Source organism: Ceratotherium simum, chromosome 26 (genome assembly GCF_057802395.1).
Source record: "Ceratotherium simum simum isolate JZ-2026a chromosome 26, ASM5780239v1, whole genome shotgun sequence".
NCBI lineage: Eukaryota > Metazoa > Chordata > Mammalia > Perissodactyla > Rhinocerotidae > Ceratotherium > Ceratotherium simum.
In genome coordinates, this window is record NC_141925.1 from 26,079,050 (window position 1) to 26,105,135 (window position 26,086).

Genomic DNA, 26,086 nt, shown 5'->3' on the forward strand with positions numbered 1-26,086 from the left:
TGGAAGAAGAGGAAACCAAATGGAGTAAGAAAAGGAGAGGCCGGAATCCGTCCACCCCTCCCCCCGCCAAGCTCCTGCCGCCACGGCCGTGGGGAAAGAAAAGCTCACAGACCTCGAGAGACCCAGGATCCGCGGCTTCTTTCAAGGGGAAGTGGGCGGAACCCTAGCTTTAACCCCGCCCATGGCTGAGGGGACCCGCGGCCAATGAGAGGGCGGTCCGGGGCGGAGCGACGTGCGTGCGGCGTGATGCCGTCATGCCCCGGCCGGCGCTCGGCAGGCCGCGCGCCGGGATAGCAGAGCCGGGAGGTGAGCGCTGGCCGTGCGCCGCGGCTGGGGTGAGAGTGGTTTCGGGGACCCGAGGCGTCGCCGCGCGAGAGCCCTTGAGGCGAGTCGGGTCTCCTGGCCTCGGGGTTGCCCGGGGCGGAGGGATCAATCACCCCAGCCTTCCCCAGGCCGGACGGGATGGACTCAGTATTAACTGATCTCGAAAGCAGTCCCAAGTCAAGGTCTCCTTCAGTGGGGAGGACACCCCCGCCGCTCCGCCTAGGCCCTGCGCGCCGCGAGTAGCCGGGCTCTGAGTCTTTGGGGAGAGGCAGCCCAGCGACATGGACAGAAATGAAGGACGCCAGGCAGGGCCAGCGTTTGTTCGCGCCATTTAGCGCCTTGTAGGTTAAATCCTCAAAGCACTCCTGTGAGTAGGCCCTGATGTTATTCCCATTTTGCAGAGGGGGAGACTGAGGCTTAGAGAGGTTAAAATTACAGGTTTGTAAACAGCATAAAGAGGGGAGGTAGGGTAGTTAAGGAAATAGTGAAACGTGTAAGCATCTCTAAAGTGGTAATTGCAGAAGGCCAGCAAAAGCTGTTTCTGAACTTGGGCAGTTCTAGTGACAAAATTCATTTGGCAAGTCATAACCACCAGAATATTAAACATTGAAATTTGTTTTTCAGGTGACCAAAGCCACGTAATAATGTCAGTAGCTCGTTCATCCGTCCATGCCAAGTGGATTGTGGGGAAGGTGATTGGGACAGCAATGCAAAAAACTGCTAAAGTGCGGGTAACCAGGCTTGTTCTGGATCCCTATTTATTGAAGGTGAGGAACATCTGTGTTTTCAGGTGGATTGATAGATCACCAGCGTGTTCTGGGTTCTGAGCAGAAAACCACTTCCCTGTCAGTAAAGATGCGTTGAGCATCTGCTTCAAACCAGGCACGGTGTTGGTTCATGAGCATAGCAAAGTGCATTAATCATGGTTCCTACTCACATTCTAGGGACACACAGAGTTCATTTCAATCCAATCTGCTAGTCGTTCTATGTGCAAAGTACCGTGGGAGCAGAGAGCAGGACACCTCGTTCTTCTTCCCAGGTTGCTGGAGGAGAGCATCCTCGATTAAAAGACATCTGAGCTGAATCTCAAAAAGGGTTTTATCTAGAGGACCTTCCTGGGGGGAAGTCATTCTGGCCAGGATGAGTAGTTTGTGGAAGTTCGTTTAGCCATGAAAGGGCATGGCGTTCTGCACGAACAGCAAGTGGTTTGGCAAAGTTGAGCCCAGAGCTTAGCACTAAGTAGGCACTGTTGTTGGATGAATGCAAGAACAATTGGAGCTGGACTGTGAAGGGTCTTTTATGTTGTATTTTGGATTTCATCCTCTAAGCAAAGGAAAGACAGACTTGGAGACATAGGGATAGGGATGAGGACTGGAGGTAAGGAAATGGGTAAGGAGGCTATTGCAAAAGTCCGGGATGGAAATGATAAGGATCTGAACGGTCCTTGGAGCAATAGGGATGGAGTGGGAAAAGTAGGTTTCAGAAAGAAGGCACAGAGTCCTTGATTTGTTAGATGTGCAAGGCGGGTAGGGGGAAATGCCAAGGGTGTTTCGTTGGGCACATAGGTAGGTAGAGATGCTGTTTGTTACCTAGGATCAAAAACATAGGAGCAAGCTGAAGAATGGCGGCATGATCATTGGCCTTAGGATCAGAAGATCTTAGTTTGAATACTGACTCTGTTGTTTGCTAGCTGTACACTTTACTTAACCTCCCTGAGCCTGTTTTTCTCATCTGTAAAATGGGAAAACCTCCTGCAGCAGGGTTGTCATGAGGAATAGGTGACTCTAACTATCATCTGTTGCTTGCTCGCAGTACTTTGAGCCAGGCATAGACCTAAGTGCTTTATGTACATTATAGTGTTTAATTCTCTTGGTAACTTTAGAGGTAGAGATATTGGACCCTCATCTTTTGGTGGAAAAAAAACTTGAGCTTGGAGTGTTTAAGTAACTTGTTCTAAATCACACAGATGGGGTGAGAGTAGCATGTTTATAAGCTAGGGTAAAAAGTTCCACTGAGAAGGAAGAATTTAAATAGTGTGGAGAAGGATGATAGTTGATAGAGCAAGAGTACTGAAGGGAATAGGCCGGAGAGCTGGGGACAGGATCAGCTCTGGAAAAGTCCTTGCTGTTTTCCAGGAATTAAGCAGCTCATTTTTGTATTGGAAGACTCCTTAAGGATATTACCTTATTTCCACAAGTCCCAGGTTGTTTTCTGTGCATTACCTTTTCATATTCTAAACTGCATTGCCAGATCACAGATGTGAACCACTGATTTGTTCCTCCTCCTCTCAACAGTATTTTAATAAGCGAAAAACCTACTTTGCCCACGATGCTCTTCAGCAGTGCACAGTTGGCGATATCGTGCTTCTCAAAGCTTTACCCGTCCCACGAACGAAGCATGTGAAACATGAACTGGCTGAGATAATTTTCAAAGTTGGACGAGTCATAGATCCAGTGACTGGAAAACCCTGTGCAGGAACTACGTACCTGGAGAGTCCAGTCAGTTTAGAAACCACCCACCTAACCAAAAATCTGGAAGAACTCAATATCTCTTCAACACAGTGAAGGAGGATTGGAAGAGGGAGCCAAAGGGAAAGATTTATGTTTGCTATATGGAAAAATAAATTTTTCTAAGTTTCTTCACAAACTGTGCACTTTCTCTTCTGGTATTTATGAAATAGCTAAAAGTAAATGAATAAAGGGCTTATTGTAATTTTTCATAAAGGTTTATGGTCATGTTTCAAATTTCCTTTTCAGTGAACATATTTTCCTGTTACACAAAGTGTGCCTAACAATCCACTGCATTATTTTGTAAGCTCACTGTTTTAGAAGGTGTATTTTTTTTTTTCATTCAAAGGAATCTTGAATTTATCTTAGAACCTCTACTTTGGGAGAAAACCTTTTGATATCATAAACAGATAAGAACACATTAAGTGAATATTTATTTTTGATGGTATATATTCAAAATTAATTTAAATTTTTTTCTTTGATCTAACCAATTCCAAATGGAAATAACATGCTTAGGGTCAGACTTTATCAGATTAAAGTCTGTATTAGTAAGAATGTTGACACACAGAAAATAAAACTTAAAAATTCTGTGTCACTTTTATCCTATATCCTAAGCTAGATTAAATAGGAATGAGTTCTTAAAATCTGATACATTGGGGCCGACCCGGTGGTGCAGCGGTTAAGTGCGCGCGCTCCGCTGCGGTGGCCCGGGGTTTGCCGGTTCAGATCCCAGGCGCACACCGACGCACCGCTTGTCAAGCCATGCTGTGGCTGCATCCCAAATGAAGTGGAGGAAGATGGGCACAGATGTCAGCCCAGGGCCAGTCTTCCTCAGCAAAAAGAGGAGGATTGGCAGATGTTAGCTCAGGGCCGATCTTCCTCACAAAAAAAATAAAAAATAAATCTGATACATTGATGAAGTTGTAGAACTTCTCACACGTGCATTTGAGTTGGAGGGTTTCAGAGTTTTGTTGCTGTTCGTTAAGACACTATGATAACTTAGATTTTGACCTGATGAAACATTGAGCTATATATTTCAGTCTTCTGGCTCCTAAAAGAAACTTGGAGCGTATTTCAACCTCAACTAATATGTGTATTCTACAAGCACAGGGTTTCAGCAAGGACCACAGGCACCACCCACCCTCTCAAGGCTCATACTCTAGTGGAGGAGGTACGTACAGGTGCCCTCATGGCAAAGAGGAGCGCACGGGTCGGGGAGAAATTAGGGTAACTTCCCAGAAGAGATGAGATGATGCTAGAACTGAATCGTAAAGGAAGAGTCTCCAGGCTAGTAGATGAGGAGTGTGGAAAGGGCATTCCAGGCAGAGGGTAAAGTCCTCAAAGTATGAGAGAAAGGAGCACAACCAAGGGGTTCGGGAAGCTGGTGAGGACTGCTTGGACATTTTAATTTTTTTTTTTTTTTCCCCCCAAAGCCCCAGTAGGTAGTTGTACATCACAGTTTCGCATCCTTCTAGCTGCTGCATGTGGGACGCGGCCCCAGCATGGCCGGAGAAGCGGTGCGTCGGCGGGCGCACTTAACTGCTTGGACATTTTAAACAAGAGTGGAACTGGAGAAATAGGCAGGAATTATACTGTAAGTGGTGGTGGGTTATGTAATGTTTTTAAAGAGAGTGATATAATTAGATTCACATTTCAATAAAAGGAACAGCGTCAGTGTAGAGAATGGACTGGAAGAGGAAAGATTAGCGGTAGGGAGACGGTGACCTGTTCAAAAACTAGTCCTAAGACCTAAACTGAGTTGGGCAGGGAAGATGAAAAGAGGTTGGATACATGATGTTCTAAAGTAGAGCCCTCAGGGCTTGGTACCAGGAAGGGTGAGCAATAAGGAAGCATCTAAGAAGTGTCTAGGTCTCTGGCAGGTGGGGCTATGTGGTACCAGTTATCCTGGAAGGGACAGGACACCTGTCCAAGCCGTCTCTAAAAGCTCAAGTATTTTAAATGTTTACATATGCTCTAAGGTATCATTTTAAGATATTTTTCCTGAAAATCTTGGTGTAAAAATTATACTCCAGGAAGATGCACCATATTAATTCCATGGCACTGAGTAACCTAAGCCACACATCTGTGAAATAAGACTACCTCTCCCCAGTAAAAAGCACTGGGTTAATGGAACTCCAGAGCAAAATGATAGTGGAGAAAAAAATGCAGAATGAGTGCCCTAACACTAAATAACAGAAAAGCAAGGTCAGCAAAGAAATGTCTACCAAGTTGACATTTCAGCAAAAATAGATTTGAAAGAGTCTGTCTCCTGAAATAGAGCTGAGAAATTGGGGCAACGTGTGAGAAAGTCACAGAGGCACATTGACACCACTGGCTTGAAGAGGCCCTGCCTCACACTGTGCAGGATTGGGACATGTCCTTTCCTCCCTGGGGAGAGCTCCCTTCAGCCTCCCTTTTGGGACCATCCAGCCTCTACAGCGTTACTAAGCATAAGCCAGGTGACATCAGGAACTCCCTCAGCCACACAGCCTCTAGCCTCCTGTCTTTGTGTCCCTTGGCCTTCTTTCCTCTGGCCTGCAAGATACAAATGCATCTCTCTGGTCTGGGGCAAATCCTTGTTGCCACTCCAGCATCCACAAGACCCATTTCTGTCCTCCTTGGTGGCTCCTTGCCATATTAAGGGGTTCAAACATTGCTCCAGGCAGAAAACTGCACCCCTTGAGCCCGGACATTTCCTTCACCTCCCAGATTACCAGCTTCAGAGAACCCCTTAGGCCACAAGACCGGTTCCTGCCCCTAACTCTTTCTATGCAGAGACCTGCCTGGGTAGCAGAGACCTCCCAGCTCCCCAGTCCTGATGGCATCCTCCCCTTAGCTTCTGCAGACCCGCACTGGCCTTGAAATGTTCCCCTTGGTGACTGGGGCCTCTGCTCCTCCCTGCCTAGCCCCCTTTCTGCCCACTTTGGCTTGGTTGCAGTTTTCATGGTTACATTTGTGGCTCTTTTATCTTACCGCAGGATACTTTTTCCCCCGAACAGTGCCATCCTGACTCACGGCTTTGTTTAAATTGTTTCCTCAGTCAGAGGGAGATGTCCTCCCTTCTTACGCTGGTCAGTTCCTCCTCGCTTGGGATTGGGCTGTTGTGCCAGCTCCTCCAGGTCTGTCCTAGATTTCACAGCCACTGCGGGTTACATGCTCTCCCGTCCGTCCTCCCTTCCCGTCTTGGGAACTTCTCCATTTCGACACTTGACACATCCGATCCAATCATCATTTCACATCCTGCCTCCCTAGACTGGGACGGCTTGAGGGCAGGGATGGGGCCAGCGCCAACCAGTGCTGAAATGAACAGGAACAACGTAGTCCCGAGACTGCGAGAGAACTTGAGCATGTTTCCACCCAGAATGCTTTCATTAAAGCGTTATTGACTTATTTTTGTAAAGGCAATGTATTTACATAGCACAAATTCAAATGGTTTTCGGGGAGAAGCCCGCCTCCCAGCTTTGCCCTCCAGGCCCTGGATTCCCCTAGCAACAATGTTCCTCCTTCCTTGCCAAGCCACGCCCATGTTCCTTTCGCGCACTCTGTTCTGGCCACAGAGGTCCTTTCGCTGTAGGTTATTGTCTCCCAACTGGTTCCCCTCCCAACTGTCTTCCCGCTCATTTCCTGCAGCCGCCGCGCTTCCCCGCGTCCGGACGCACTGCGGGCCCGGCCGCCGCGGCCGCGCGCCCTGCTCCCCCTGGCGGCGGCGCCTCCTCGCTGCAGCGGCCGCGCGCCCCGCCCCGCCCCGCCCCGCCCCCTCCAGCCTCGGCGGGCCCGGCCGGGGGAGGGGTCGCGGCGGCGTCAGCGGCGGCCCGGGCGGGGGGAGCCGAGGCGCCGGAGCAAGATGGCGGCGCGAGTGCTGTGCGCCCATGGAGCGGCCTCGGCCGGAGGCTTCCTGCGGCAGGCCGCCCCCTGCAGCCTCGTGCCCGGGCTCCGGTGAGCAGCGCCACCCTTTCCGGGAGCGGCCGGGGAGGAGCTGCCGTGGGGCGGAGGGCGCGGGGTACCCGGCGCGGCTCTCCGCCCCGGCTCGGCCGCGCTCCCTCGGGGCAGGGCTGCGGGGCGGCGGGGCCAAGGTCGCGGTCCACGGGCCCGGGGAGCCTCGACAGGGTCGGAGCGGCTTCCTGGCCGGCCGGACTCAAGGTCACGGCGGGGACGGCGCTCGGCGCCGAGGCCACGTCCGCCCGCCATACGGGCCCGGCCCTCGGGACCTTGACCTGGCGCCGCTCGGAGCAGAGGCGGAGCGGCGGGCGCGCGGTGGAGGCCGCAGCCCCTGACTCGGCCTGCCGGCTGCCCGCGGGCACCTCAGCAAGTTGCTCGCCCTCGCGAGCCTCGGCGTCTGCATCTGTAAATGGCGGTAGTGACGCTACTTACCTCTTAGGTTGTTGTGAGGCAGAAATAAAATAACGCGTCGTCCCCGGTGGGCCCGCATTGAGGGGAGGGCGGGAGTAGTGAGGAGGGCTCAGCACTACGAACAGTCTTTGACTTGCATTTTAAAATAGGTAGCGGATCAAAAGTATTTACAGTTATCAGCGCTCAGTAGGCGTTGGGTTCATGCTTAAACTTTTTTCCTAGCCTCTTTGGGTGAAATGTTTGGTTTTCTGAATCCACCACTTTGACATATCCATGTCCCCTTTTCCACATTCAAAAGCCAAAGCCCATGCTAACTTACCCATAGGTGTGCTTGATCGCTTTCTTTACAACGCGTAATTTAAATGTTAACCTTTTTGTTGTTTTTAATTAAATAGTGAGCCTCTAGAAAATACAGTTGGCACTTAAAAATGAAAGAGCAAAGGAACTACCTGTTTGTTAAACTCTTACTGTGGTCCAGGAAGCTTTATATAATACGGCTTATTTAACTTAATCCTAGTAGCAATCTTAAGAAGGAAGAGGATCTGCATTTTAGAGATGAGATGGAACCTCACACATAGCTAGAAAAGGCATTTGAACCCAAGTTCGTCAGGCTTCAGGCCCAGCGCCCTTCCTCGGACTGATGCTCAACTTGTATTTCCAAATTTGATGTTTATGTTTTCAAGTTGATTAACACATCAGCCTCCTTTTATTTTTATCCTGTTATTGAGCAAATACTGAGTGTCTTATTTTTTCACACAAGCGATATGAGCCCATGAAATTCATTCTTTCCAAAAAAGACAGCTGAGACTGAAGGTGTTCACCCAACGTGTCTGCCTAAAGTGCCCAAGGTCACAAAGCTAGTAACTGGAGTTGTCACTAATTCTATCAAATATTGAATGTATACATTGTCTCTGAAGCCCTTTGGAACTGAGCATAATAGCCATGGTCACTATTCCAAGGAAGCCATGGTGGAAATAAAGACCCACATAGACTTACAGATTGAGGTAGGTGCTGTGAGAGAAAATCAGGAAACCTACCACATGAGATCATGGAAGGCCTCTCCAAGAAGGTGATGTTAAGCTGAGACCTGAAGGGTCGGTGTGCATGAAAGCCCTGACTGGGAAGGAGTCATGAATACTGGGAAACCTCAGAAAAGTCTAGGAGGCTGTAGCACAGGAGTGAAGGGAAGACTGGCTGGAGGAGAGGTGGCAAAGAGCGGGGCCAGATAATTCTGGGCCTTACAGGCCATCTCAGAGAGCTTGGATTTTATTCTGAGAGCCATGGAAGACATTTAAAGGTATAAACTCTAGTGTAACATGAACTGATCTACGTTTTTAAAAGATCGGTCTGACTTTAGAAAGGGGACAGAATCCGGGGTAATGGCCACCTGGGCAGATGCTGGCTCCATTTACTGAGAGTCATTCTTTCCATAGGTATATGAGTGCCCACCATGTGCCAGGCGCTGTTGAGAAACATCAGTGAATGAGGCACACAAGGTCCTTGCCGCCCGGGAGCTTGCTAGTAATTTAGAGGAGGAGGAGGAGCAGGTGCTGGGTGGAGGGGGTGATCCAGAGCAGTTTTGAATCTGGTGAAGTTTGAGATGGCTGTGAGCTGTTCAGATGGGAAGGCCAAGTAGGCAGTTGACCTGCTTGATCTATATGACTCCTCAAAGAAGATATGTGGGCTAGAGGTAACATTTGGGGGTTATCAGCATATAGGAATGCTAAATGTTGATAGATACATGGGTTTCATTATATATTTCGTATTTAATTGAAATTTTTCATAATAAAGCATTTTTTAAAACCGTAGGAATGGATGAGATTGCTTGAGGAGAGTGTGACTAGAGAAGGGGCTGAGAAACAGGCCCTGGGATGTGTCAACATTTATAGGCTGGATATAGGAAGGAGAGGCCGCAAGGGAGGCTGGGAAAGAGCAGCCAGTGAGGTCATTGTTATCTGACAGTGCCCAGCGGGAGATATTTCAAGGAGGGAGTGGTCAGCTGTGCCAGATGCTGCTAAAAGGTTAAGTAAGATGACGGAAGAAACTGGATTTGCCAACGGGTGTTGTGAGTGACCTTGCACTCTAGAGCGTTTTCAGAGGGAGAGGAGGAAGTCTTCCCAGGAGACTTACTTGCCAGCTTAGAGTTCCAACAGCTTACTGGACACTGCACTGGTGTCCCACAGGTGCTTGAGATGCTTATATACCCAGAATTTAACTCATCTTCCTCCTGAAAAACCGACTTGCTCCTCCTGGGTTCTCTGTCCCCAGTAATGGAATATGTTCCATTAAGTGGCCCAGGCCAGAAACCAGAAGGTCTTCCCCCAGCCCATCCCCTCCTGCTCCCTCCCGTCTAGTTGGTTGCCACATCTGTCAGTTCTGCTTCCAGCGTGTGTTGGCTCTGTGTTCTCTATCACCACTCCCCTAGCTCAGCTCTTGGCAGCACTTGTCTGGATTCCTAAGAAGAGTATGGACTTGAACCCGTTGGTGAAGTGGACGACTAAAGAATTCTGAGCAGAACATTTTCCTGTTAGAAAGATCTCTATGACGGAACCTTGACTGGATCCTAATCCCTCTTCACTTCCACTCCTCCCCACACCCGCCAAGAAAAACTATGAGAGACATTTTGGGAACAATTGGGGACATTTTAATATGGAGTGGAGATTAGATATTATAGAATTATTATTTTCCTTAGATGTGAAAATAGCATTGTGGCTTTCTGTTCTTAGGAGATGCATGCTGAAATATTTAGGGATGAAGTATCATAATATGTGCACTGCACTTTCAAATGGTTTGGTAGAAATAAAAAAGCAAGTGTATATAGAGAGAGGTTTTAAATGATAAAATGTTCATTTTTTCGTGTAGATGCAGGGCATAGAGACTGTTCTTTATACCGTTCTTCATTACACTGTTCTTTCATCTTCTCGGTGAAGTTTTTCAAAATGAAAAGTAGGAGAACAGCTCTCTCGAGCAGCAGTGTGGAAGACAGACTTACTGGGGTAGGGAGGGGAGTCAGGGAGCTACTGCTTTAATGCAGGACTATTCTTTGGGTCGGGCCCTTCAGCCTCCTCTCTCCCGCTCACCTCCGTAGTATTCGCACACTCCTGGCTTTGGTGGGTGTAGTTCTGTTTCTTAGAATGTCCTTCTTCCCACGGGCATCATCCTGATAAACTGCTCCTCATCTTTCAAGTCTTCAGCTCAACAAGTGCTTCCTCAGAGAGTTGGTCCGTGTCTCCCTCAGACCCACTTAGATTCCACTCCACCCCCCCACCCCACCCCAACCCCGCACCACCACCCTATGTCTCCATCCAGAAGCTCGTCTCACATTGGCCTGTAATCATGTTTGTCTATCTGCTGCCACCAGGAAACTGAGCACTGTGAAGTCAGGGCTAGGTTAATTCATCTTTGTATCCTCAGCCTGGCCCAGTGCTTGCACAGTCAATAGATTTGATGATCATCTGAACAAAGCTCCTTACACTACTGCTGCCTCATCCTGTGGTCTCAGTGTTAAATATGTTTCCCTTCTGTGATTTGCTCCGACCACACCACCAGCTTCCACACCTAGTCAGGACCCATGTCTTCTCCTTTTTACCTCAGGAGTATCTTTTGAATGTATTCCTTCTTGTTCATCCCCACTGCCATTGTCTTAACCCAGGACCATCTAGGTCTGGGTTAGAGGCCTTAACCCAGGTCTATCCATTGAGTATTAAATGCTCCCTGCCTTTATTGCTGCAGGCCATCCACCACATCATTGCCAGGCTGCTTTTTACACCTAGATCTTTTTTGGAAACTTGCTAGCATCACACTGTGTACAGGATAAAGTCCACCTGATAGGTATGGTGCACAAGAGCCTAACCACCCTGCCCCCCTCGCCCTCCCATTCTCCACCTTGCCATCCTCCCACACCCTGTTCTCTTGCCTTCCTGAACTCTGCTGCTCCAGAAATATGCCGTACAGTTTCATGACTCCATCCCCTGGACATGTTCCCTTTGACTTTCCCTCACCTGCCTTGTTCACCTGTCTTTCTTGTCCTCCAAGACAGACCCAGAATGTCTCCACTGGAGTCCCTCTCACTCCTCGCAGGCCAAGCCGATGGTTCATTCCCTTGAGCTCCCACGGTGTGTGTGTGTAAGTCTACAGTATCCGTGACCACTCTGGCTGTTTACTGGTGGGTTTTTCCCATGAGACTGAACAGGCTAGGCATCTGGTTCATCTTTATATCCATAGAGCCTGGCACATAATGCTTATTCTATTTAAAGGCTAGTGTTTTGTAGAATGCGCTACCTGCTACCCAACCCTCTGTAAAGTGCCACACAACAACATATTTATGATACTGTAAAGATGACCGATAGTGGTGTTTGTCACTCTCAATGAAGAACCCCAGCCTGGATCTTATCAGCTTGACAGCTGTTGGCATAACTACTTCTACCCTCTTCCATGATTCACCTTGGACAGCTAGATGGACTGGGCACGTTAGGCAGCTTTGGTCACCTGACACTTGGAAAGATTTCAGAGTTTGACAGTCAATTGGGGGTAATGCTGGGCCACACTGTTTTTCGTTAGTCAAGACTATCGCAGGGCCGGCCCGGTGGCGCAAGCGGTTAAGTGCACGCGCTCTGCTGCAGCAGCCCGGGGTTCACCAGTTCGGACCCTGGGCATGCACCGATGCACTGCTTGTCGAGCCATGCTGTGGCGGCGTCCCATATAAAGTAGAGGAAGATGGACGTGGATGTTAGCTCAGGGCCAATCTTCCTCAGCAAAAAAAAAAAGAGGATTGGCATCAGACGTTAGCTCAGGGCTGATCTTCCTCACTGCCAAAAAAAAGACTTGCTACCCAAGTTCACAAGCAAACACTGCTCAGGTTCTGGTGTGTGTTCCATGATGTTGACTATTTCTGAGGCTCATCTTTAGTTTACAAAGCATTTCCTTATCCCTTACCTCATTTTACCCGTCCTAAAGTAAATCCCTTTGGTATTATTAAAATCTGGAACGAATACTCAATTGGGGAGATTTCTGTTTAGGAGGTATCCTTATTAGTGAAAATATTTTGAACTTTATAGTTAGATCTGGGTTCATATTTTTATTTTACCACTTTTTAGCTCAGGGCATTTAACCTCTCTGAACCAATCTTTAAAATCCCTTCCTTGCTAGGTTGTTCTGAGGATTAAGTGAGATGACATTGACAAACTGCCTAGTCCAGTGCCTAGCAGTATGTATGTACATATTAACCTGTAATCCCCTTAAGTTCTAAAGAGAAGGAGAAAAATTACTTTGGTATTTTTTCCCCCATCCAGATGTAGTCTGCCAATAATTCTTTATTATGCTCTCTTATTTTATAAAGTATTAAATGCCATAGAAATTAAATATCAGTATATGTACAGATGACATAAGCTTGTCTATGCATTTCTAAAGGATACTTTATTAGTAGTGGTTGCTTTGATGAGTATTTCTTATTTTAAATGAAATTCCCTAGTGCTGATATTTTTAGAAATTTTCGTTGTACCCCTTTCTTAATTGTTCATAATTGTTATAACAAGCTTAAGAGTTTATTTAACCCCCCAAAATTTTTAACATAATTTCTGTTTAGTAAACTTAAAATCTAAAATAAAGAAAAAACAAAGTCCCATTAGCAAATCTTAAAACTTGCTACTTTGTGTATCACTAATTTTATATGCTTGCCATTTTGCTTCATGAAATTATTAAGCAAATATCACAAAATGTGGTGTGTATAGAACACTTTAAACAAATTGACAAAGTGTTTTTATTTTTAGTGAAATAAATTTGACCATGATTCATTTAGAAAATTGCCTTCTTCGGAATTAGTTTATTTATATAATCAAAGAGGGAATTGAAAACAAACAGCATATGATTTTGGTTTTTGCTAAAGGACTAATAGTGTGTATATATAATTTCTTTCTTTTTAATTTTAAAAGTTTTGTTTTATTGAAAAAGAAGTTTTAAAAACTTAGTTTTTTAATCTCTCACCATGTATCTGGTGCTGTCATAAGTCCTTTAAGGTTATTTACTAGGAGTATGGGGTTAAACATGTACTTATTTTAAAAATATCCAAAAATAAAAATGAGTCAGTGCAGACATATGGGGAAAGCTGTGTCTCTTCTACCTTAACTCTCTGTCCTTCCCTCAGGCGTACCACAATTAAAACTTTCATTTTTTTTTTTATAATTTTATTTATTTATTTTTTCCCCCAAAGCCCCAGTAGATAGTTGTATGTCATAGTTGCACATCCTTCTAGTTGCTGTATGCGGGACGCGGCCTCCGCATGGCCGGAGAAGCAGTGCGTTGATGTGCGCCCAGGATCTGAACGCAGAGCGCGCGCACTCAACCGCTAAGCCACGGGGCCGGCCCCATTAAAACTTTCTTAATTCAGGAATTTTAACATATAATAAAAGCAAAGTGGAGGGATTTCCAACATCTTTTTACAAATGGCGTTTTTAGGACTATATATTTTTGTTCTATGCACTTACAAGAAAAATTGCATATACTGATATTAACTTGTTATTTTGCTTATTTAGTTTGAGCTTGCTGCTTTTTAATCTTTGAAGGATTTGAAAAAATACTTTTATATTTCTTGATCATTATTTATGGAAAACATTGTTAATTTTATATTTGTATATTTTATGTTTGTATGTTTGTAAGCTTACATCATTCAAAAGTCTTTTTATCTGGCTTCTAGCTATTTGTGATAATATCCTATGAATTGTTTTTTAAATTAAAAGAACATCTTACAGAGAGAAAATTGCTCTGTAATATTGGTTCGTTAAAGCAGCAAGTTGACTCTTTAAGCAAAAAAAGAAAAAGGCTGCCAATATAACATGTGAAATTTAGAGTTCTATTATTTCTAAAGCACCATAGTTGAATAAGAATAGGAATTTGTATTATTGTAATGTAGAATCTACATGTTCATCTCATGAGGCAATGGGAAAGTTTGCATCTCATGAGTTTTTCTTGCCTCTTGTTTAAATTCCAAGTCCCCTTCCTTATTACCTGGGGTCACTCCTTCTTTTCCTCTTACATTTGCGTTGTGGTGTCTGCGTCCTTAAGCAGGCCTGCTAGGCAGATTGGAAATGCAGTTGGCCCCTCTGTATCCCAGGTTCCGCGTGTCTGTGAGCTCAAAGGCCTACAGTGGTTGCATCTGTACTGAACATGTACAGACTTTTTCTCCTTGTCATTGTTCCCTAAACAGTACAGTTTTTACATTGCATTTACAGTTATTTACATAGCATTTGCATTGTTTTAGGTGTTGTAAGTAACATAGAGATAAAGTAGAGGGGAGGATGTGCGCAGGCTATATGCAGATACCACACCATGTTATATAGGGGACTTGGGTATCCGCAAGGAATCCTGGAACCTATCCCCCGCGGATACCGAGGGACGACTGTCTGTAGAAAATCATCTAGTGTTTCTATAGAAGAGGCTCACACTGGCCTGTCAGCATCCCAACCTTGTTTTGAAGCACTGAATAAGATCCTAAGCATTTATATTGGCCATTTGGAATCCCAGCACGTTACTGCTCTTGGCATGATCTAGCAAAGGGCAGCAAAGATCATTTATGTGTGCATCAGTTAAGATCAAAACTGTAAAGATATATGCTGTAGTAGCCCTGGCCAGAGATGACGGTCATCACTTATAAAAGGGATTGTGCAGAAAGAATGGACGCGGACTCAAAAAGCTACATTCTGTATGATTCCATATATGAGACATTGTGGAAAAGGCAAAACTATAGGGACAGAGACATCAGTAGTTGCTAGCAATTGAGAGTGGGGAGAAGGGTTGATTACAAAAGGAGGAATTTTAGGGAATAAAGGAACTGTTCTGTATCTTATTGTGATGGTGGTTTCATGACTTTATGCATTTGTCAAAACTTGTAGAACTGCATGCCAAAAAAAGTAAATTTTACTGTATGTAAGTTTGAGTTAAAATGAAGAAGATGAAGAGACACGGTTTGCCATTTGAATGTGGCTGTGTGAGATTAGGAAGAGGATGAGTCTCAACCAGGTTCTAATTTTAAAATCTTATTTTCAGGTTATATATACATACCTATATACCTTACCTATACAGGGGTTTCTAAACATGCACTTTTTGATATTTTAGCTAATTTTTAAATATAAAAATAATATATGTATATGGGAAAATTTCAAATAGTCTAGAAGGTTATACAATGACAAGGAAAAATCTCTACTCCCACCCCATGCCCCAGTTGTCATCACTATTAACAGTCACTTTATTTGTGCATTTATGGTACTGTTCTGCTTTTTCCACGCAATTTATCTCAGAGATATCAACATATCAGTGCATGTAGCTCTACCTCTGTTTAATGATTGCAGTCTATTCTGATTTTGAATATTCCCTAATTTATTTGACCAGTGCCCGTTAATGGATATCCACATTGCCTTTACAGGAAAAAACTGGAAACAAGGCAGTAGTGAACAGTCTAGTGCGTTCACCTTTATGCACTTGTCTAAATATAGCTGCCTGTAGGACGTAAGTACAAGTGCAGTTATGTCCTGCACTTAACAGGGCCAAAAGGCCTACGCAGTTTTAATTTCGATATAGATAATGCCACACTGCCCTCTAGGGAAGGTATGCAAATTTGTAATCCCACTCGCAAGTATATGGGAGTTAAACGTGCACTTTAAAGTTTATGGTTAAAGTATAGTTTGTTACTTCAGTCAAATTTATCCTCACTTTCTGACAGCATATATAGTAGAAACTCAGTTGTAAGATGAAAATTAACAAATTATTTCTGTGTTAATGAAGTTGTATTCTTAGGTTTTTGTGACAGTTACAAGTCTTGATTCTAAGGTTAATTTAGTTTAGGGGTAAAATAATTTTTTTAAAAGAAAGAATTTACTTCATTTTCCCTATATATTTCTTTTCACATTTTTTTATTGTGGTAAAGTATATGTAACATAAAATTTGCTATTTTAACCATTTTTTTTTTAATTTATTTTATTTTTTTCTCCCAAAGCCCCAGTAGATAGTTGTATGTCATAGTTGCACAGCCTTCTAGTTGCTGTATGTGGGACGCGGCCTCAGCATGGCTGGAGAAGCAGTGCCTCGGTGTGCGCCCGGGATCCGAACCCGGGCCGCCAACAGCAGAGCGCGCGCACTTAACTGCTAAGCCACGGGACCGGCCCTATTTTAACCATTCTTAAGTGTACAGTTCCGTAGCATTAAGTACACTTGGTGGTGTACAAACAACACCACCATCACATCTCCAGAACTTTGTCGTCTTCCCAAACTGAACTCTGAACCCATTAAACAATAACTCCCCATTTCCCCCCTTCAGCTCCTGGCAACCACCAAACTACTTTCTTTCCCTATGAATTTGATTACTCTAGGTTTCCATGTATATTTTTTCTGTCAAAAATTGCTTTGGAGAAGGGAAAAACACATAGCATAAATTGCAAAGATAAACATGGGAACTCTCTTAGGAGAGCCACAAGTTACATCTTTTACACTTTGCTCCTGCTGTTTAGAGTGCATGCTATCGTAATGGAAGGTGGACATTTTGTGGTATCCCAGGTTCTAGAACAGTGCCTAGAATAGGTACTCACAGCATGTTTGCTAAATGGATTGATGAGTTGATGAAAACAATGTACTATATGACGCTATTTAAAGACATCTTTGTACCTCTGATTAGACTCAAATTTTTATATTTGTTATTCCATAGGAGATTGACGTCTTCCAATAACAGACCTCGAGAAGACAGCTGGTTAAAATCCTTATTTGTCCGGAAAGTTGATCCAAGAAAAGATGCTCACTCTAATCTCCTAGCCAAAAAGGAAACAAGCAGTCTATACAAATTACAGTGTGAGTGATAGATTTGCTATCTTCATAGAGTTGACTTTTTTCTCTTTGTTCATAAGTTTATTGTTGAATTTTCTTTTGTTTCAGTTCACAATGTTAAACCGGAATGCCTAGATGCATACAACAACATTTGGTGTGTATACCCAACTATATTTTACTTGGGGGAAAATAGTGATTTTAATATTTGTTGGTCAGCTAACACTTGATAGCAGAATGACATCTTTCATTCCTCTTCTTAAAGCTGAATGTTCAGAGGCTCTTAAATTGAGCTCTGCATAGGATTACCAAGGGCATTTTGATTTTAAGCGCTCATGTAGCCGAATCATCACATTGGCTGTCAGACTTGAGGACGTTTCTAGGCTCTTAAGGTTAGAAGGAACCTTACAAGGCTGTCTGGTCCATCTGCTCTTCTAGTGCTTGAGTCCTTTCTGCAGACTGTCCTGACTGCCTATGCTTAAATACCTTCATACATTCCATCTCAGGACAGCTTTGACTGTTAGGAATTAGAACTCACGTCCCTGTGACCTCCATTGTTTCGAATTTTACTCCTAAGTAAAACTGCCTCAAGAAAGTCCTGTATGTATTTGAATGTAGCTGCCATTTCTTCCCAAGTCTTCCATTCACCAGGATTCAAGTCCCTTCAGCAGGTTCTCATATGATATGAGATCCATATGCTCTTAGACAATTTGTAAACTTTAAGACTGAAGAGAGAATTAAGTGCATCAGTTCTTAAGTTATCAGAAATAGTATTTTAATGATCAATTGTGAGCAAATAAAAAGCATTTTTTTACCTTTAATATCTGCTACTTTCATGAGAAAGCAAATGATTTTGTCACTAGAATCAGCATAATTTTCAGAAGCAAAAGTCTTTTGTTATTTTATTTTTGGAGATGGTTTGTGAAATGTAACATTAGTGTAGGATTTCTTACCTTAGCATAGTTCTCTTTATTAAAAAATGCTCTAAACAAAGCAGATGCTTGTTTCTAAATCTTTTCTCGGAAAATGAAATTTTTTCTCTATGCTGTTGTTTCCCTGGATTATCTTTCCTGTCCTGTTTCATCACTTCATCTATCTCAAATTTCTGTCTATTCATATTTCTGTTTGGATGTCTTGCTCTCCCTTCAAACTCAACATGTAGAATCACCTCGCTCTCCCAACTTCCCCGTGTGTCAGTCACCTTAGTTTTATTTAACCCTTTTCTTGGTGCTGTGATTAGTCACTAAGGGCTGTGCATTCTTCATTTGACATGTATTTTGGTTCTCTTTGCTTGTTTCCTTCTCCATCTCCCTCTCCCAGCCTGTTGAGCTCCATTTCCAAGTAGCCTCCTTTCTGACTACCTTCCTGAGCTCGAAGCTGTGCCTGTACCTCCACCCCACCCTGCAATCTATTATGAAAAAGTTTGTCAAATTGATTCACTTGAGTTCTATTTTCTCTTTTATCATGTTTTTTTCTTTTCTCTGAAACTTGCAGCAGCTCCCTGTTTCCAGTACATAAAGACTTAACTCCTGCCTGGTTTTTAGGGGCCCCAATAATGAGGTTCTGCCCAACCCATCCAGTTCTGAGTACAAGTACAGCCTACCTTACAACCTCCATTCAGGTAAGGCCAGGGCTTCCAAGAGCAGGTTTGGGGCCCCCAAAAAAGAGGATTGGCTACAAATCCATGTATGACTTTGTATTGGTGAAAAACCTAGGCCCCATTGTCAGGTCCTGGCCCCTTTCTGGACCCCTCCTGGGTCATCTATACCAGGTTCTTTCTTCCACATTGGCTCCAATTCAGGGTTGTTTACTTCCTGCTCATGTCATATGGCAAAAAGGAAACTCATTTCCATTTCCCTAACGTAATCCATCTTTCCCCACCTCCGTTTTTATCAATCCCATGTTATTTCTAAACGTAAGTCTTTATGACCCGGTATGATGACCATACCATGTATATTTTTTGAAGAGTGGCATTTACTTTTAATATCAGATCTTAATTTTAAAAGTAAATGCCAGAGGGGCCGGCCCCGTGGCTTAGCGGTTAAGTGCGTGCGCTCCGCTGCCGGCGGCCCGGGTTCGGATCCCGGGTACGCACCGAGGCACCACTCCTCCAGCCATGCTGAGGCCGCATCCCACATACAGCAACTAGAAGGATGTGCAGCTGTGACAGACAACTATGTACTGGGGCTTTGGGGGAAAAATAAATAAATAAAATCTTTAAAAAAAAAAAAAAAAAAAAGTAAATGCCAGGGACCAGCCTAGTGGTGTAGTGGTTAAGTTCCCGTGCTCCGCTTTGGCGGCCCAGGGTTTGCAGGTTCGGATCCCAGGCACGGACCCACACACCACTCATCAACCCATGCCGTGGCGGCATCCCACATACAAAATAGAGGAAGATGGGCACAGATGTTAGCTCAGGGATAATCTTCCTCAGCAAAAAGAGAAAGATTGGCAATGGATGTTAGCTCAGGGCCAATCTTCCTCACCAAAAAAAAAAAAAAAAAAAAGTAAATGCCACTCTTCAAAAAATGCACATGGTGTGATCATCATACTGGGTCATAAAGATGTGTGGGGTTTCAGTTAGTTAGACATAAAGCCATTCTGATGTTTTCTCTGTTAACTATTCATATACACCCAGTCCTGGTGCCCCAGCATCTGGTGGTGGTCACTAGCTTCATATCACTCAGTGTCAGCAAATAGTTTGAACAGGTTCCATTTCTGACCCTTGATATCCTTTTGCATCCATTGTTGAATCTGTATTGTACTTTTTCATCATATTCAAAAAGTGTGCAGGTTTTAGCTTTCCTCTTGGTGTGGCACGATTATGCCTCTTCCCTTTGCCTTTCCCTTTACATTTGAATCTGTACTATAGGAAGGTTTCCATGGACCCAAGCTCTGACACCTCTGTTAAATTAATACACTGCCATGTACACACTGTCATGGCTTTGCCGCTGCTCCTGTACAGTCAGTGGTAATGAACTGGGTGGTGTGTTCAATATGGGATTATGCTATACCTTTCAAATCCCCTCAGCTGGTTGAATTGAGTGGAACCTAATTTATGCTTCATGTTGTATCTTTAATTTGGATTCTTCTGCTACATTGATGCCCTTTGGGACTGTTGGAGTTGGGATTGCTTCTAGGCTGTGTTGTGCTCCAGCTCTGTCTTCTTCCTCCTTCCTTAAGACCAACTTGTTCTCTTCCCTGCTACCTCTGCCTGCTCATGCTGCTTCTCTTTCCCCTGTCTTAAACATTTCTTTCTTCTCTTTCTTATTTCTTCCATGTTCTTTTTCACTATTCCCAATTCTCTCATTCTTCCTATCTTTGGAACAAGCAGACCTTAGCATTTATAAACATCGCCATTCCTAAGTACTCCTTTTTTTCCCTGAAATGGCAAATAGTAGACCCATATTTCGTGGAATCTTGGGACCTTTGGCTCTTCTTTATCATTTTCATCACTATACTTGAGTTGCTTACAACTGTTCTAGATAGTTGGGATATCAGAAACCTAAGCTTATGATAAGTGGAATATTAGAGTACAATAGAATTCAGCTAAAAGGTTAATTCTGCACTTCATTTTATCGTAAATATATTCTGAGGTTAGTTGTCAGAATACAGAGTAAATGGCCTTTTTCATGTGTTGTCCACCTGGTATAATTTTGTTGGTTTAATTAGTGTTGCTATTTCTTCTCTTTAAGTCAAGAGGTATTACCAAAGATTCATGAAGATAAACATTACCCTTGTACTTTGGTGGGGACTTGGAACACCTGGTATGGCGAGCAGGATCAAGCTGGTAGGAAGCAGAAGTTTTTGGAATAAACAGTTGTTCCTTAAGCCTTTACTGTAACAACTTAAATAAATAAAATAAATTTAATTCTCGTTTTTATAATCAGAGCTTTCCAAGTCTCAGTCTAGTTTTATGGTTAAAGTAGTTTCTCCAGTAATTCATTGCAAAAACTACTTTTATCGTTTTTAATGTTTGAATCTATTATTGAAACTTTAAGGTGTAACCCATAGGCCAACACGCAGCACATTACAGTTTGTACTGTGTTAACATTGTCCGTTTCTAGAATAGTTTCGAGGTAAGAGTATCATGAAACTCTAAATGTATGTTATCTTTTAAAATATATTTCAGTCCACCTCTGGAGGTATGAAGGAGGCTACCCAGCCCTCACGGAGGTCATGAGTAAGCTCAGAAAAAATCAGGTAATGATTTTGAAAAGTGTTTATTCAGGTTAATGATATAGTAGATGTTAGTATAGAATTAGACTCTTTCTGTCATGAGTTTTTGTTAGTAACCTGTTAGTTTTTTGCAGTAAAAATTTTCTTATTTGGATTCTTGAAGTTGTATTAAAACATCAAGTAACCAGTTGTACTACTATTAAAGTAATAGTTGTTATTGTAGAAGTCAGTTGTACTTTAAAACTGATAAGCTGGTACTTTGAAACCAGTAAGTCAGCGTGGGAGATGCAGTCAGCCCTGGATTACCTAACACATATCTGCTTCAGGAACTGCCAACCACATATCTTTACCTTGGGCTGACTTTGCTCTCCTCCCCCTCCCTTCACTAATAAGTGCATGTTAGTGGAGAGAATTTTAGTAGCCATACGTTTTTAGGAAAGAAAACCTTTTGTATAGATTCCCAGTCCAAATATAAATAGCTTTTGGATTATCTGATATTTTGTAGTGTCCATGTCACCTCTATTAATATGCTATCAAACACTGTTAGGAGAACCTAAAAACATCGGAAATGAAATTTATTTTTATTGTCATTTAGATACTTAGGATGATCATGTAGTTTGTCATCTAAACCTAGACATACAAGATATAAACTGGGACTTTCTCAGGCCAACTGGGACCCTACTTATAAAACTATTCTGTCCTAGGAGGAACATAAATGTTACTAAAGTGGGCTTATGTATAAATATTGGAAGATTTCATGAGCACATTTTTTTCGCTCAAAGGAATTTACGGAATTCCGTAAGGCCAGAAGCAACATGCTTCTCTCTAGGAAGAATCAGCTGCTATTGGAGTTCAGTTTCTGGAATGAGCCTGTCCCACGGTCAGGACCTAATATATATGAACTCAGATCTTACCAGCTCCGAGTAAGTACTGAAATATGAGTGAACTGTCCCCTCATTCTTCTGTGAAGAAGCATGAGAACCCCCTAATACTGACAACAAAAGTTGAGTGTACATTCTGTGACGTGTGTTTGGCATTATATTTTGATTGGCTTGTTTTCTCCTCTCTCCAGTTCTTCTCCTCTTATTTCCTTTTTTTTCCCTTCTTTCTTTTTCATTCCTTCCCTTTTGCTAAGCTCTATGCTTTTTTATAATCTTATAACTGTTTATTATTTGACATTTTTCCGTATAGTGTTTCTGTTTTTAAGAGGACAAACCTAAAATGCAGGACTAGGTACAATATATCAGCATACATTATAATTGAACTAGAGCAACTTATAAATGTGTGACTGTTGAATAAATTTTATAGCACTGTAAGAGGAAATAATATTTTGTAAGACTTTCTAGATGTTTCCCTACTAAATGACTACTAGAAAGAAAGCCCCAGATAAGAACATTGTTAGAAAGAATACATACCAGTAGATCTCAGTCATCTAATACTCACCATTATACTGGAAAAAATAAAGTGATGTCCTTCTTAAGTTTACTTAAATTGAATTCTTTTTAAATTTGACAGTAAAGTCTGAACAGGTACCGACAATTTAATCGTGACTTCAGTACATCTGGAGGATGGGCCTAATTATGGTTTTGATAACCATAATTGGATGACTTACTCTTATATTGTATATATGTTGTCTTCTTCTATGATGCTGTGGAATATCACTCCCACTATGGGATCCGTATGAACACAGTGAATGATATTGCTATGTTGCTTTTTTTATTTGTTACATCTCACATTATTAAAAGTTAATTTTTAAGTTAGTTTTGTCATTTGATTTTTTTATACTGTTAATTCCATATTTCTTGACAGCAGAACTAACAAACCGAAATCCAAATCTCTTTTCAGCCAGGAACTATGATTGAATGGGGCAATTACTGGTGAGTATATTACCAAATGGTGAGTTTGTAAGTCTTATTAATAGATTATTTTAGGCCGTAATATTCTAAGAATAAAATCTGGGAATAATGCCATGATTCAATACTAGACTATTTTTTTGTTTGACATTTTTATTATGAAACTTTTTAAACATACACAAAACTAGAAAGAAACATACAAAACTAGAGAGAATAATACCATAGATGCCTCCTTCCATCCCCATTACTTAGCTTCAACACATGGTGAATCTTGCTTAGGTCTAACTCCTCCAACCCAGAGTATTTGGAAGTAAATCTTAGACAACATACCATTTTATCCATAAATATTTTATAATATATCTCTAAGAGATAAGGACTCTTCTTTTTTTTTTTTAACAAAACCCCAATATTACATGAGGTTATTTCATAATCTTGGATATTATCTTTTCTAAAGTATTGCTTTGGTCACATGAACAGAGCACCACAATGATACAGTTGCTTCTTTTCTTCTTCTTAGTTTAAGTAGCAAAATACCAGTTTTTGCCCCAACTTTCTCTAGATTCAGCACAATCGCAATCAAAATTCCAGCAGGCTTTGGAAACGCAGATGATCCAAAATAGCTAAAACAACTTTGAAAAAGAAGAACAAAGTTGGAAGACTCACACTTCTCAATTTCAAAACTGACTACAAAGCTAGAGTAATCAAGACAGTATGGTACTGGCTTAAGGACAGGCATACAGAGCAATGAAGTAGAATTGAAAGTCCAAAAATAAATTCTGACATATATGAGCATTTGGTTGCAACAAATGTACCAAGGCAATTCAACAGGGACTGATAATCTCTTCAACCAAGGGTGCTGAGACAACTGGAGATCCCTGCAAAAGGATGGATTTAGACCCCTACCTCACATTATACAAAAAATAACCAAAAATGACTGTAGACCTAAATGTAAGAGCTAGAATATAAAACTTTTAGAAGAAAACGTAGGAGAAAATCTTTGTGACCCAGGGTTAGGCAAAGAGCTCTTAGATATAACACCAAAATCATGATCCACAAAGGAAAAAAAATTGATAATTCATCAAAAATAAAAACTTTTGTAATTCAAAAGACATCATTTAAGAAATTAAAAGACAAGTCACAAGAGAAAATCTTGTAAATCATACATCTGATAATGGACTTGTATCCAGAATATATTAAAAAAAAATCCTACAACTAAATAACAAGACTACAAATAACCCAATTAAAAATGGGCAAAGGACTTGAATAGATAATTCTCCAAAGATATACAAATGGCCAGAAAGCATATGAAAAGATGCTCAGCATCACTGATCGTAAGAGAAATGCAGATCCAAACCGCAGTATTATCTCACACTCTTTAGCATGGCTGTTATCAAAAGAACAGAAAATAACAAGTGTTGGCAAAGATACAGAGAAATTGGAACCCTTTTGCACTGTTGGGGTAGGAATATAAAATGGTGCAGCCAGTATGGAGAACAGTACAGAGATTCCTCAAAACATTAAAATAGAATTACCATATGATCCAGTAATCCCACTTCTGGGTATGTAATTCAGAATTCCAAGCAGCATCTCAAAGAGATATTTGCACACCCATGGTCATCACAGCATTATTCACAGTAGCCAAGGGGTGGAAGCAACCCAGATATCCATCTGCAGATGAATGGATAAAGAAAATGTGATATATACATCTAATGGAATATTATGCAGCCTCTTAAAAGAAGGAAATCCTGCCACATGCTATAATATGGATGAAGCTTGAGAACATTGTGCTAAGCAAAATAAGCCAGTCACAAAAGAACAAATACTGTATGATTCCACTAATAGACAGTTTCTAAAGTTGTCAAAATCACAGAAAAAGAAAAGGTGGTTGTCAGGGGCTGGTGGAGAGAAGTTGGCATTTAGAGGGTTTAGAGTTAGAATTTTGCAAGATGAAAAAGTTCTGGAGGTCTGTTGCACAACGATGTGAATATTCTTGGCGCTATTAAACTGTCCAGTTGAAATTGTTGAGGTAAATTTAATGTTATGTGTTTTTTACCACAACAAAAAATAAAAGTCATAAAATAAAAATTAAAAAAAATTTTTAAATGGGCAAAGGATTTGAATAGACATTTCACCAGAAGAGAGATATGAAGGCTTAATAAGCACATGAAAAGATGGTCAACATCCTTAGTCATTATGGAAATGCAAAGTAAAACCACATTTCTTACCCATTAGGATGGCTATGACTAAAAAGACAGATGATAACACATGTTGGTGAGGTTGTAGATAAATTGGTACCCTCATACATTGCTGGTGAGAATGTAAAATGCTGAAGCCACTTTGGAAAACAGTCTGGCAGTTCCTCAAAATGTTAAACATGGAGGTACCATATGACCCAGAGATTCTACTCCTATGTATATACCCAAGAAAATGAAAGCATACATCCATACAAAATTGTATACAATGATCATAGCATTTTGGCGGGGTGGGGGTGGGTTCAAACCATTTTATTGATGGGCTTTGGGGGAAGGTCAAAAGGCTGTAAGACAGATTGGATGTCCTTGGCCTGGCTGGGATCCAGCTTCACATTCACCCTAATCATAGCTTTTTTCATCATAGCCAAAAAGTGGAAACAACCTAAATGCCCATCACTGGATGAATGGATAAACTGTTGTATATCCATATAGTGGAATACTATTCAGCAATAAAAAGGAATGAACTACTGATATATGCTACAAATGTGGATAAACCTCAAAAACATGCAATATGAAAGAGACCAATACAAAGGAGCACGTATGCTAGGATTCCACTTGTATGAAATGTCCAGAAAAGGCAAATCTATAGAGACGGGAAGATTAGTGTTTGCCTTGGGACTAGGGGTGGGAACAGAGAATGATTGCAGATGGGCACAGGGATCTTCTAGCACAAATGGATTGTGGTGATGTGAATTACTAAAAGTGGAATCGTACAGTTAAGTGAATTTTATGCTGTGTAAAATATACCTCAATAAACCTGCTAGTGACCTCACTAAAGAGAATTTATACCAGAAATCCAAGAATGATTCAAAATGAAGAA

At 42.3% G+C, this 26,086-nt stretch overlaps 2 protein-coding genes across 5 annotated transcripts in view; both read left to right on the forward strand.

The window, feature by feature from the left end:
- Positions 1-261: 261 nt before the first annotated feature.
- MRPS17 (mitochondrial ribosomal protein S17) lies at positions 262-3,047 on the forward strand. 3 transcript variants are annotated; one of them, XM_087417381.1, is made up of 3 exons: positions 262-306; positions 949-1,091; positions 2,619-3,047. In XM_087417381.1, the coding sequence occupies exons 2-3, from the start codon at positions 969-971 to the stop codon at positions 2,886-2,888; spliced, it is 393 nt and encodes a 130-aa protein (XP_087273507.1). In that variant the 5' UTR covers positions 262-306; positions 949-968; the 3' UTR covers positions 2,889-3,047. The 3 variants fall into 3 exon arrangements, with proteins under 3 accessions (XP_087273507.1, XP_087273509.1, XP_087273508.1); XM_087417383.1 differs by having other exon boundaries at positions 298-385; XM_087417382.1 differs by lacking the exon at positions 262-306 and adding an exon at positions 329-691.
- Positions 3,048-6,627: 3,580 nt separating this feature from the next.
- The window catches only part of NIPSNAP2 (nipsnap homolog 2), a 30,641-nt gene continuing 11,182 nt past the window's right edge, over positions 6,628-26,086 (forward strand). For both annotated transcript variants that reach the window (XM_004439479.2, XM_087417385.1), the window contains exons 1-7: positions 6,628-6,767; positions 16,873-17,012; positions 17,097-17,142; positions 20,678-20,772; positions 21,115-21,185; positions 21,944-22,084; positions 23,007-23,038. In XM_004439479.2, coding sequence (XP_004439536.1) covers positions 6,676-6,767; positions 16,873-17,012; positions 17,097-17,142; positions 20,678-20,772; positions 21,115-21,185; positions 21,944-22,084; positions 23,007-23,038 — 617 coding nt within the window. In that variant the 5' untranslated portion in view covers positions 6,628-6,675. The remainder of the gene's footprint in view (positions 6,768-16,872; positions 17,013-17,096; positions 17,143-20,677; positions 20,773-21,114; positions 21,186-21,943; positions 22,085-23,006; positions 23,039-26,086) is intronic.